Genomic DNA, 14582 nt, shown 5'->3' on the forward strand with positions numbered 1-14582 from the left:
TTATTATGCAGCTGATTGATACAGCATTGTTAAGTGCTTTTTGCTGCAATGTTACCATATATTATTGCAGCTACAATTTCATACAACATTATTTTATTTTGCTACCTGTACTGCGTTAATAATAATTGCTTACAGTTCACATGTACATTATAATTCAAAGTAATGGGTTTTGTGGCTTCCTACTGTCATACAGGGGCTTAGGGACATGGGTAATTTTCAGTTGATGTACTGCATCATTTTACTTAGACTAAAATCTTTTAATACAGATGGGGAGAAACTTAAAGTGGTTGTAAACCCTTACAAACCACTTTGACCTACAGGTAAGCCTAGATTAAGGCTTACCTGTAGGTCCAAGAAATATCTCCTAAACCTATACGGTTTAGGAGACATTTACCGGAAGACAGCCACCGCTGTGCAAGCCGCAGATCGCGGCGATATGCCGCGAGTGTCGGCTCCTGTGTGCATGCGCGGGAGTGACGTCATCGCTGCTCCGGCGAATCACAGCGCCGGAACAGCGAGACCCACCAAGAAGATGGATGCTCGGAACTACAGGGGTGACTTCGCTGGCTCCTGTGTCAGGTAAGTGACACATAATGGACTACTATGTGATGCATAGTAGTCCATTATGCTTTACCTTTGCAGGGAGACAAAGAGGAAGGAAACCCATCAGGGTTTACTTCCTCTTTAATATTTTATAATAGCCTTCAAGACCACACCCGCTTATGAAAATGCCATGCTGCTATCTCTTCTTTACCCATCCTAAAATAACTATACATTTATTCATATGAGGTTTCCTAAAAAAGATTTCCCCATTTAGAATACAATAAAGTTTAGATAAGCTGTGATTGAGACAGTATTATTCACATTTGGAAAGCTGCCATCAGAGGGCAGTATACATCGCAGTGCAGTCAGATCAGTGAGTATTATCTAAGATCTTTCCATCAACATACCTGTTTGGATTGCTGGAGCATCAGGTCTTCCTTTAATCCCATGCTTTCATCATATTTTAGACTTTTTTCATGTTCAAACAATATGTTTATAAATACAATAGGGGGACTATAAAGGTGTACAGAAATAAAAAGAAAACAGGGAGGAAAAATGCAATAATGCAAAAGTAATAATACAGGCTAATTACATAGTTTTAGAATATACAGTAGATGCATGAATGCACAAAGTATTAAACAGAAATATGATGAGATATAAAAAGCATTAAAAATTGTGTGTAAGACCACGGTTCAATAAGCCTTAGCAGCATGAGTGCATTGCCAGCATCCGTAATGTTAACCACACATCATAAGTGAAGTAAAAGCAAAAAAAAAACAACGTAAACCTCCAGTGGCTCTTGTCTCCTCTCTCGCATCCCTAGACATAGTGTAACTGCTTCATAGTAGCATTTCAAAAAAAGTTTACAAAATGGCTTTACAATGTGTGAGGGGATAAAAACACCTAGGGTTATTAAGAATTTGTTAATTCCATTCATATGCAAATTGGGATGGGAGAGGGCCATGTATTTGGTAGCACATCATCCATATAGCACCTACAATTTACACAGCGACTTAGGCCCCTTTCACACGGACGATCCGTTCAGGTCCGCCTGAACGGATGCTTCATAGAGGTCTATGGAGCGTCGGATGTCAGCGGTGACAAGTCTGCTGACATCCAACCCGCACCGATCCGAAAAAGTGTGACGGAGGAAAAAGCTATTTTTCGATCTGTCATTGGATCGGATCGGGTGACGACGGACACTGTGGTCTGTCATCACCCGATCTCCCATAGGGGAGAGCGGCGCTGTGACAGGTCCGTCCGTCCCTGCGCAGTGTGCAGAGATGGACCTGTCATCTTTCTGCTCAGCGGAGATCGCTCCGGCGATCCCTGCTGAGCAAGCGGATATCCACTGGGCGGATCAGCACTGATCCGCCCCGAGTGAAAGGACCCTTACATATATTTTGTACATTCACATCAGTCAAGGGGGTTGATTTACTAAAGGCAAATCCACTCTGCACTGCAAGTGCACTTGAAAGTGCACTTGGAATTGTAGTCGTTGTAGATCTGAAGGGAAGATCTGAAATTAGGGGAAGCTCTGCTGATTTTATCATCCAATCATGTACAAGCAAAAATACTGTTTTTTTACTTTCCTTGCATGTTTCCCTCGGATCTACAGCCACCTGTAGTGGAAAATGGATTTGCCCCCCCCCCGGAGTTTACAATCTAAGATCCCTAAATCTCATTAATACACACACATACTAGGGCCAAATTAGTCAAGAGACAATTAACCTACCAGCATATCTATGGAGCTTGGGAGGAAACCCATGCAGGCACAGGGAGAACATGCAGGTTCCATGCAGGTAGTGATGTGGTTGGGATTCAATCTGACTACCCTCCCCAACTTTTTAGAGGAAAGTGCGACCTGGATCTATTTTCTTGGCACTTGTTTAAAGGCATCAAATAGAGTATGATGCAGAAAATTAGAGGTATAATTATCTAATTCTAGGTTTCTTGATAGCCACTGGCAGTAATCATTGGATTCTGCTGGCCGGGAAGTCTCCCGAAGCCCCTTTGCCCCGCGGGCAGAATGCAATAGTGCTGTGGGAGGCATTCCTCCATCAACAATAACAGTGTTGATGGGGGAATCAAGAACTTTTCTTTCCTTCCACTCGTGGTACCTTAGTCATGCAATCTCCCTGAACTTCCACTTCCCTCCACAATCTAAATTGATGGATATATTTCTCACATAAAAGAAGGCAATTTTCTTGGTAGCACACTGGGGTCTGGAAGTAAAGTAAGCCAGAAGGGGTTAGGTCTCTAACTGGAAGGTGATGTTTTAATAGCACAATCTAGGATAACTCAGCATGGAGAATGGTCAGGTGTAAACCTAGACACTAACCCATGTTCCTGAGCAGGGGGAGCAGTAGCTGTCAAGAACATGGAAAGGCAATGTTGTTAGGGTTTTATAATGGCAGGTGTCCTTGAAGGGAGAACTCCTTCACCAGTGTACCAAATCTGGAATGGAAGGTAAGGGTTTGTTCACACTCCCTCAGGTGCAGCCTGTCCAGTGATTGTGTTGAAAAATCAGCCAGACTATCTGTATTGTGAGGTGCTGGCTGAGCCATGAACAAAAAACCTACCACTGCAAAGCAGTGTGAGATAGGAATGTAGTAAGCAATAAATAAATAAAAACATAATCACCCTGTTGGATAAGGGTCCTTGATTGGGTGAAACATTAGAGTGGGCAGTCCTAGACAGGGTTGCAGTGTGCTATGTCTGGCTTTAAGTTGGTCAATGTGCAACTTCCTGCTTTCCTGCCCTATTTCTCCAATTTCAGTAATTCAATTTGTAGTGATTTGGGAATGAAAATTGAAACCTCAGTGAAAATTGGAGGTGTGGGTTGCATGGTTTGCCCAACCTATCCAAGGGCACTTTAACATTCTTTTCGTGTGACCCTCAATAGGTGTTTCAAGAAGCACAATAATGTTAGCATTTTTTTTTTTTTTTAGAAAGGATAATACAGCAGTTCATTTGCCTTTGTCACATCTACCTTTGATGTTCCAGTTGATAAACTTTGGAGAAGCCATATTTGATTACAGAGATAAGTAAAAACAGAGCAGGAGGAGAACATAACAGAACAATGTTTTGTACAAAGGATATGTAGTCAAATATAGCAGTTAGACTCAATCAACATATATTTCAGTGAAGACACGGTAGCATTAAAATTAGAGGAACAACAACCCTAAATTTGCTCTGCATTTTCTTGTATGGACATTGATCCTAAAAAACAACAGCCACAATAAACAGGAGCATATACAAGGGCTAATGCGTGACAACATTGAAATATCCCTCCAACATAGCCATGGTTGTGCCCACAATAAAGTGTGTAAAAACAATATGAAACCAAATGATAAAGCTAAGGAGACGATCATATGTTGAACAATGGGGTAAAGCAGGTACTGTCATGCAATAAAGTCATGAAGTTTGAAATAGGTGGGGGGTGTCTTCCATCATACAACACATCTGCTCAGGTGGAGAACATAGCATATACAAGTTCAGGATAAATGTAAGTACATTCCTCCTATAAAACACTGGAGTAGAGAAATTTTGAGGGTTCCAGTAAATTTCCACATAAAAAACTGACAATAAATGTAGTATAAACAAACATAGAGAAAAGGTTCTCCCACCACATAGGGGAGAGGAGTGTGCAGAAACCGTTAGCGGATATAAGACGTGAAAGATTAGGCCTGCTGATGAACTTTTTGGAAAGAATTAATTATAAGGTGAATGTCGTAGGCCTTTTCACAGAACTATTACAGAAACAGATATGGTCTGCTGATATCTTAGATAGCAGTGAGCTGAGGGTGAGGGGAGTAAAGAGCCGCAACAATAAAACATTTGTCCATGGTAACACGTAAATGGGAAGCATACAAAAGAAGCGCAATAGTACAGTACTTATAAGGAAATGTTTAAGCACCATCACCACAGAAGGCTTTGGGTTGGGTCTGGTGTTCTGTTGTTAAGTCAAATAAATCACATCTTCAGAAGTTTTGAAGAAGTGTGTGTGATCCCCATCCAATACTCAAAGGCACATCAAAGGTACATCATGAATATAATGCAAAGATACGCACCCATCGCTTAGCTTCCAAAAACGTTGTTTGTTGAAGCTGAATTTCAGCCAGAAATCTCTGCCCTTGCATTTGAGCATTTTCATGAAAGTGTGTGTGGATCCTTGGGAGGTGATAGTTTGAAAGAACGTTCAACTGCTAAGGTGGGGAAGAAATGGTCATGACCAATAGGTGTAAATTGGGAGGTGTTCAAGAAACTTCCCCAGATCCAAACCTTCAGTCCTCTCAGGCAGGCCAATAAATTGAGGGTTACTGTAGCACATTTTGTTCTTGTTGTCATTGTCAGAGACCTTACCTGGGTGGTCGCAGTGCTGCCCGCGCTGGTGTGCGCCGATGTGCGGCGGTGCGTGCTGGTGTGCGTATTCCTGTGCGCGCGGTGGTGCGCTCTCCTGCAGGCGCTGGTGCGCACCGGCGTGCGCCCAAGCGTGCTCATGCTGGTGCCGGTGCGCACTGTTGTGTGCGCTCCGGGTGACGCTGGTGTGTGTACTGGCGCTCGGGCGCGCGCCCGTGCGCATCGGCGCTTGCACGTGCGCGGCGCTTGGCGCCAATCGGCCTATTCATCTTGTTTTTGCTTGACAATTTGTAATTGCCTGTGCATTTGGCTAAAGGCCCATTGTTATGACCAGAGTTGCTGCTCCATGTGACTCAGGCAAATTTCAGATTTTGATCTATCTTGAAGCTTATGGATATCCTGTGGGATGAAGGATATCTTAACCTTGATCTACTTCTGGCAATTAGAGTTGGCAACAAGAACATTTGCTGTTTCAGATGCTGACTGGTAGGTGTGTGAGAAGGGAGCTTACCTTCATCTGATGTAGATCCTGTTTCTCTGTCCATTTGGCAATATTTGTCAAACTTAGTCATCTATTTCAGAGCTTTTTTGGTGGGCGACATCTTGAAAGATGTGAAGGGTAACTGTGTAACTACAGTATGTAACAGTGGCCAGTGGTAAGCAGCAAGATTAAGTTTACTGCTCCTAAAAAAATTAGGATCCATAGCTTTTGGCACAGAGAACTTGGTGTTGTGAGCACCACCTATAGCAGACTGCTGGTAGATATGGCCCCCTCTTCTCATTGGTCCCTAATGAGTTCATTTCTATAGATTTTACAGGCAGTAGGTAGAGAATTGCCATCACTATGTTGGTGCTAAATGAGAAGTGTTTCTCATAATTTATCAACATTTTCATATTCTCCATTATTAATAAAATTATATATTAGAATGTATTTAACTTATTTTATTTAATTTTGTGCTGCACTTCAGCCAACATTTCTTGACTTGGCATAGGGTTTGACACACACTCCATAAGAATTTTTAAGAGATTTTACAAAAAGGTCAGATTTAATAGAGTGGTTTAATAGCAGTTCACAAGTCTACACAGTGTGCATGTAAACCCAATACGTTTGATGCCAAAAGTAAAGGTTCCTACTGTTTTATATGAAAGCCTGAGCTACTGAAGCCAGGTGTAAACATTTATTTAAAGCTAACTCTGAAATCAGGCTATTGCCCAGTGTAAATGCAGGTGGTCAAATTGTGAAAAATAAAAGATTTTGATTGGAATTACTAAAGCATAATTGATGCACTTAGAGATTTTTTTTCAGCTTTAGCAAAGCTTTAATATAGAATAGCTTATATTGCATTCCTTAAATGGTCCCCCTTCAGGTTTGTGCCATAATGTGCCACGGTGTTTCCATTTTCACCCAGTCTTCATTCCAGGTCCATGCTCTCCGGTCGTTTCAATGGCCAGACCGTCTAATTTCAAATAGGCATTGTATGCAGTAACTCAGTAGTGCCCCCCCCCCCCCCCCATACCTATATGCTTAGCTGAGTCATGGAGGGGGGGGTGCCAAGCCGGAGGGAGTGCCAAACATTGTGTGTATCAGTGAACGCACACAACCCGGTTCGGCTTCCTAAGTCTGGAGTAGAGGAGGAGCCAAGAGTGCCAATGGGACTCCAAAAGAGGAGGTTCAAGGCCACTCTATGCAATACCCACTCTATGCAAAAAATTTTTACCTTACATCCAATTTAAAGCGGGGTTCCACCCTAAAGTGGAACTTCCGCTGATCGGAACCCTCCCCCCCTCCGGTGTCACAATTGGCACCTTACAGGGGGGAGGGGGGTGGAGATACCTGTCAAAGACAGGTATTTACACCCACTTCCGGGCATAGACTCACATGGGAGTCTATGTCATTTCCTGTCCTGCCGCGCTGTCTGCTGGGATACACACGGGTCCCAGTGACAGCGCAGACAATTCCTATTGCGCTGCGCGACTCGCGCATGCGCAATAGGGAACCGGGAAGTGAAACCGATTCACTTCACTTCCTGATTCCCTCACCTAGAATGGTGACGGCAGCAGCCGAGAGCCGAGCGATCGATCGGCCTCGGCTGCCGGCATCGCTGGAACCCGGCACAGGTGAGTGTCCATTTATTAAAAGTAGTATTTATAGCTGCTGGCTTTAAATATATTTTTTTTAGGTGGAATCCCTCTTTAACAGCTTCCGGAACCTCCCCCCATACATTTACTGGGGCAGGGCAGCCCGGGTACGCAAAATCATGTACCTGTATGTAATTCCATGCACCACCGCTGGCACGGCACTCCCACTGTGATTGGAAACACCGCGACCCGCGATCCTTCACAGGAGAGATAGAGCAGCGGTGAGCTGATGTAAACAAAACACACCACTGCTCTGTCAGGGAGGATAAGAGAGATCATGCTTCGGCTAAAATGAATCACAATCTCTCTTTTCCTACAGTGAATCCACTCCCCCCCCCCCCCCCACAGTTAGAAACAACTCCCAGGGAGCACATTTAACCCCATGATCATCCCTGTAGTTAACCTCTTCCCTGCCAGTATCATTTATACATTGATCAGCGCATTGTTTTAGCACTGATCACTATATTGGTGTCACTGGTTTCCAAAAAGTGTCACTTAGGGTCAGATTTGTCCGCCACATTGCCACAGTCCTGCTAAAAATCACAACGTTTTTTTCAGCAGCCCCTGAGCTCTCCTCTATGACATCTTATGTGTACATGTACACTTAGTCGTTTATAGTAGTTTAGAGGCAGTAGAGGTTACAGATATTTTTTTGAAAGCAGAAAAATCACATTTAGGACTGTAGTTTACATTCACAGAATGGCTGAAATAGTTAATAATTTAATAGTTTTTAATGCATTGTGGGCACTTGCGAGGGTCTCCTGAGGTTATCTTTAAAAAATGCTTCTAACCTCAAACGCTCAAAACTGCTGCTAAACTCACATAGACGTGGTATGTAAAAGCCGTAAAATGGACGTTTTTCACCGTCGATTTGCAGCTGCCGGGTTTCCGACGTTCAAAGAAAAGGTTTTCAACTGCTCTGTGTACATGAGCCCTTAGAGGAGTTTCAGGAGGTGGACTCTGTCCAGGATTCACTGATTGCAGGCAAGGTACAATGGAATATGTCCTTAGAAATTGAAAATAAACAACAGATGAGAGGTTGCAAAGCATGCAGGGAATTCAGAAAGTTGTGGAAAGAGATGACCAGCACCCTCATCAAATCATTCTCTGCAGCTATTACCTTTTGTACCACCACCCCCTCCCTTTAGAATGTAAGCTCTACGAGCAGGGCCCGCCTGTACCTTTTGTATTGTACTGTAATTGTGTTGTCCCCCCTTATACATTGTAAAGCGCTGCGTAATCTGTTGGCGCTATATAAATCGTTTATAATAATAATAATAATAATTCACAACATGAAAGGAAAATTTTTAAGTAAGCTTATATTGGATTGTCAAATACAATTATTGTTTGCATTGTTATTACAATGTTGATTTTATAAAATAAAAGTGTATTCTCTACCATAGAACTCCTCTATTTTTATCTACTGTGTATGTATATATGTATCTTACTGCCATATGTAAAATCATTAAAGTAGAAGTTCATTCTAACACTAAAATCTGTAAATCCACAGGCACCCACAATCTAAGCCCTTGTACACACGGTCGGAGATTCCGATGGAATGTGTCCTATCGGACCGTTTTGTCAGATATTCCGACTGTGTGTGGTCTCCATCGGACTGTTTCCGTCGGAATATCCGATGGACCAACTTTTCCAACTTGCCGGTAAAATTTTCCTACAAAATGCTCCGATCGGACATACTCCAATCATGTGTTGCCTACTCTGACGGACAAAGTGCCACGCATGCTCAGATCAAATTCCTATACCAAAGCTATTGGCTACTAGCCTGAACGTAGTCCCGTTGTAACGTAATAACGTCATCACGTTATGTACAATCGGATTTTCCGACAACTTTGTCCGACCGTGTGTATGCAACATCACTTCCGGACCTCTTCCGGAATTAATCCGACGGAATTACTCCAACGGATTTGGTTGTCGGAATCTCCGACCGTGTGACCGTGTGTACAAGGGCTAAGACTAACCTATCTAGCCCTGTAAAGAAGAAATCACTATACATACTTTTTTCGAAGCTGTGGTCCGGTCCGACACTGACCTGTGGAGGCGGGTACAGAGGAGGCATCTGACAATGGAAGCCCCATAGTAACTCTATGGATGATGTCACTTCCCATTCGTTTCACAGCCGTTGTCAGCTGTCTCCTCGCAGAGCTTCCGCTGCGGTATCAGCTACAAAAAGGGCTAGATAGGCTAGTCTTAGCTTGTGAATGCCTGTATATGTAGAGATTTTAGTTTTAGGGTGAACTTCTACTTTAACAAAGGTCTATTGTTGATTAGGCATCTTGGCTGTCAGTCCCTTGTAATTTTTTGCTCAGTTTTGTTTAGCTTACTACGGCATGGGTTGATATGGCATGGGAAGAAGATTTAGAATGTTCATTGGCTGCAGTAAGTAGGGTTATAGTATTACAATAGCAATGCTTCAGATTGAGCAACTGTTGGGGGCTTAGTTCGGACCTGAAATATTCCAAAGGAGCATGTAATCATTTTTTTGGTTGTATCAAGTGTTACTTGGAAGCCATTTAAAGCAATTAAAAGGAGAATAAAAGGAACTCAAGTTGTTGAAGTCTGTATACACAAACCCTTGTCAGCTCACAAAGCAGCCATGTTGTCATTTTGGGCCTGCTTTGCTTTTCTCTGTTTGAAGGGAGCATAGGTTCACTGTTCTGGTCAGGCTTCAGTGAATCACTGCACTGGGTTATGCACATTAAAATCCTGCTGTGACAGATGTTTTGACATATACCGTACTTTTCTTGATAGGATGGTGCTGCCTCAGCCCAGTTTAGATTGCAGAGCTCTGTCAGCCTTCAATAAGAGCATGGGGCAGAATCGGCTATGCCCATCAATTCTACATTGTACTTTGAAACCCCCCCTTACCTTTTCCAAGCTATAAAATAAAAGTTTCCCTTTTACTTTTCTGCTTGTTTTTTTCAGCCTCTTTAGGGTTTTATCTTCAAAACACGTAAATAAGCACTTGAATAAAAGAATCAACGTAGCGCATTTTACATGTGGGATTAAGGTACTAGCTGTTAGTCATAAATTCAAAGCACGGGGAGAGATATTTGTTAATTACTCAGGCAATCTATGCGCAACATATTTTGGGCTGAAGTCCTTTTGATGAAAGTGTAATTTCCTCTAATTAAAGATTAGTTTTATTTAATTGCATAAAGGAGGCCAGTGCACTACTCTCCTCTTCCAAAAATGAAAACAGAAAATAATGCCACACAACACAGCTTCTGCTAATGAGCAGCTTTAAATATAGGCAGTTTAATCATCTATGATTAAAGTGCATTACACTGGAGAAAACATCTTGAAAATATAAAAAAAGCCATAAAAAGTGTTTTGTAGGTGCTTATTCAAAACATGAGTAAAGCCTCGTACACACAGTACGATTGTTGGAAAACCAAACATCTTATTTTTGTTAAAAGAGTGTGTGCCAGGATCTTGTCTTGCATACTAACGTTACACAAATTGTCGTGCCACAAACACGAACGTAGTGACGTACCGCAAGGAATTTCAGCTCTTGAGCGCCACCCTTTGGGCCCCTTCTGCTAATTTTGTGTGATGGTGAGCATTGATTCTGATGGCCTGCTCAGATGTGATAGGAAGGAAATGCTTAGCATAGAAACCCACTGAAAACTGAGCATCTGCAGAGTTGCCACCACAGCTGCAAAATTCCTTGCTGAATTGGGGACATGGATAGAAGGTGGAGATAGAGAGCAACAGGATCAACCAGGTTTTGTTTTTTGCAGAATATAGAAAAAAGTATGAACAGCATGTAATAATAATAATAATAATATTAATAACACCATTTATTGATAGTTTGTTATGATGTGGGTTAAGTGACACTTTAAATTCACTTTGCAAATAGAACAAGCTCTCTCTACACCTTTAGTAAATCAGCCCCATAATGTTGGTTTACTATATGTAATGTTTTTCTGTAAAATATTTTTTAGCCTTGGACAGAGTAGGGAAGATTTTTTTGCTGTATGTATCCCATCTTTGAGATCCATCTTCTCTATTTGTCCTGTTCACCATTGAGTGGCTTTGAGTAGTTGTATAGTATGAAGACCTCTGGGTGGAACGGATCAGAGTGCACATTCTTCTGTTTAATTTATCAAACACCTGTACATACAGTATTGTCCGTTTTTTTTTTTTTTTTTCACAATCAAAGGTTTTATTGAAATTAAGATCACGTTTACATTCAACGTTTGGATACATATATTATTTCAGGCAAGTATTGTCAGTTTTATGCATGGACTGCTGCCAGCTAAAAAAAAAAAAAGTTGTATTTAATTAGGCAGAGGTTATGGTTTTTCTTATTTTTGAGGAATAAATGCCCATCATACATCCCTGGAATTGTACTGAAATTATTTTTTTTTGCGCCAGATAAGTCAGTGGTATGCAGGTAATGTCATTCCAGCTGTACATTTTGTAATTCGTGGTTTCTTTGTCTTTATATTCCAGTGCACTGAAACCTCTTACTTTTTTGAAACTCGCAACAAAGTTACCTGTAAACATCTATGGAAATGTTGTGTAGAGCACCACACCTTCTTCAGGTAAATTGTCATGCCTAAAAGTATACGAGTTGTGTTTAGGGCTTAAATGACAGATTACCGGTAACTACATAAATGTTACCTTGTTTGACATGGGGCTTTTGGTACAAATTAAAGCAGTGTCCTCCAACATGTGTTGATCCCTAGTCTTGTCTTAGACCATGCATTTAATCCTTCCCTTACCTTCACCCCTTAAAACTTCCCTTAACCCTTTTATTATGTTTAACCTCCTCCCTAACAATACTTAAATTAACCTTAATCCATAACCTTGCACTAACCTCTTAGCACCCAGTCACCCATACATTGAACCTTCAACCTTAGACTAAGGCTTACATTTTAACCTAACCTTAATACAGTTTCTCAATGTGGGCATACCCAACCCCTTGCAAACCTAGATGTTAAAGAAGAAGTCTTGCCATATGTGCACATATAAAACACTGATGGGCTCATCTTTTTGTTCACTCCTTTCTATGCCTATCATAATGGCCCTTGCACTGCAGCACAACTGATTGGTTCCCTCCTCCAGCCTGAGCTCTGCTTTACAGTCGACTGCAAGAGGCTGATGCCAAGTAAAATTCAAGCACTTGCGCTGCTTGCATTTAAACAATACATTTAAAATGTGACTCCACTTTTGTTGAAAAAAAGACAATGCTCTCTGGGTGATCTATGTGCATTGCAGGAATCTTAACAAACTTTTCAGCAGAGTCCTACCTTTTTCTCTTCTGATGACAAAACTGTTTGCTCTACTATGTCCTTGCTGATTTGGGAGGATGTGCACTCATTATAACCACCGGATGCACGTTTAGTGTTCTAATAAGGAAAACGGCAGTGTCTGCATCCCTTTCATAATAAATAATAATTAGAAAGCATCTCGCCAAACATGAAATTCCTGTTGCAGGGTATGTGACACCTTTACTTGTGCCTTCCTGCAAATATCTGCTAAAAATCAGTAGGGTTGATTTACTAAAACTGGAGAGTGCAAAATATGGTGCAGCTGTGCATGGTAGCCAATCAGCTTCTAACTCCAGATTGTTCAATTAAGCTTTAACAGCTAAACCTGGAAGCTGATTGGTCTCTATGCAGCAGATTTTGTACTCTCCAGTATTAGTAAATAAACTCCAGTCTGCCAATCACACAAGCAGGAAATTACATTTCTGTAAGCGTTCTGTGCACCAACTGTGTACAGAACACCTCCAGGTTGCCATATTGCATTGAATTTTTGACTATTTTAAAAAATGACACAAGCTTCAGATTGAAATGGAAAGGTAATTTTTTAATAACATTAAATAAAAAAATGGCTTATGTGGCAATTTCTAGCTATAATATTATTTTAACAAAAGTATTAAAGCGGAAGTAAACCTCACTGTGTTGTTTGTACCTATAGGTAAGCCTATAATAAGGCTTACCTATATAGGTACTGTAAATTTCTCCTAAACGTGTGCCATTTAGGAGATATTTACTGTATATACTGCCGATGACGTCATTGGTGCATGCGCCTTGAAGGAACAGCCATCCGTGCCATTTCCTCAGAGCCCTGTGCCATGACCGGCGTCTCCCACACGCATGGGTGGGGGTGATGCCACGCAGCTCCGACCAGTCACACAGATGGATTCCACAGACCCAGAACATGGATGTGGCCTCCAGCAATGACAAAGAGGGCTTCGTTTGCAGGTAAGTTTAACATAATGTGCTAGTATGCGATGCATACTAGCACATTATGCCTTTATTTTTGCAGGTCAGAAAAAAAATGGCGCTTTACTTCCTTTTTAATTGATACAGAGCTACATTAATTTGTGTCTTATACATAGTTGCATAGTAGGTGAAGTTGAAAAAAGACACAAGTCCATCAAGTCCAACCCATGTGTGTGATTATATATCAGTATTACATTGTATATCCCGGTATATTGTTGTTGTTCAGGTGCTTATCTAATAGTTTTTTGAAACTATCTATGCCCCCCACTGAGACACCACCTGTCTGGAGTTTAAGCGATATATTCTCAGTCTTAACTTGCATTTTGTAAACCTGCTGCAAGCTTACTATATTTGCAAAATATACTAAAATGTCTCTACATACATGCTTAAAATGTTTCTTCTTTATAGCTGGTAAATGTTTTATAAACATATTAATATATATTTCTTACCTATTTAAGGATCCCAGAAAATGATTCAAGTACTTTTTCGAGGAAGCTGACTAAGCTTGGCTCTCTGGGATCCCGGCACAGGTACAGGTGGGTTGAATGAACAAGCATTAATCTGTGGCTTATTAAAGCATGTATTTGTATAATAGGTTGGACTTTGTTCGCCGATAGTGACTCATTGTGATATCATGTCTAGTGCTCAGTGTATCCTCTCACATAGTTCATCGTCTGACCTCACATGGGAATTAAGCCAAGCAAAATTCATCTGCATTGTGTAAATGTTTTTTGTCATATGCAGTGTTATGTTTGGACAACACATTAACCTAATTATGAAGATCATGCCTGACCAGTAATTGTATCTATAATAATAATAGACACATTGTGAGATAGAAGTGGGTGTAAAAAGGAGGCTCAGGCTAGCTAAGTATTTTGACAAAGAAACAACTTACATTTGTGTTTATAACTAAGGAAAAGAAAAAGATGCAAAAAATTCATATACAGTATCTCACAAAAGTGAGTACACCGCTCACATTTTTGTAAATATTTTATTATATCTTTTCATGTGACAACACTGAAGAAATTACACTTTGCTAGAATGTAGAGTAGTGAGTGTACAGCTTGTATAACAGTGTAAATTTGCTGTCCTCTCAAAATAGCTCAACACACAGCCATTAATGTCTAAACCGCTGGCAACAAAAATGAGTACACCCCTAAGTGAAAATGTCCAAATTGGGCCAAATTAACCATTTTCCCTCCCCGGTGTCATGTGACTCGTGTTACAAGGTCTCAGGTGTGAATGGGGAGCAGGTGTGTTAAATTTGGTATTATCGCTCTC

General features: G+C 41.2%; 1 protein-coding gene across 2 annotated transcripts in view; it reads left to right on the forward strand.

The window, feature by feature from the left end:
* EPB41L4A (erythrocyte membrane protein band 4.1 like 4A) overlaps positions 1-14582 on the forward strand; it is a 385559-nt gene that overhangs the window by 277874 nt on the left and 93103 nt on the right. For both annotated transcript variants that reach the window (XM_077462290.1, XM_077462291.1), the window contains 2 exons: positions 11521-11612; positions 13760-13837. In XM_077462290.1, coding sequence (XP_077318416.1) covers positions 11521-11612; positions 13760-13837 — 170 coding nt within the window. The remainder of the gene's footprint in view (positions 1-11520; positions 11613-13759; positions 13838-14582) is intronic.

This window comes from Lithobates pipiens, unplaced genomic scaffold, assembly GCF_037356315.1.
Source record: "Lithobates pipiens isolate NorthernLeopardFrog02 unplaced genomic scaffold, aLitPip1_a1.2 Scaffold_3, whole genome shotgun sequence".
Lineage (NCBI taxonomy): Eukaryota > Metazoa > Chordata > Amphibia > Anura > Ranidae > Lithobates > Lithobates pipiens.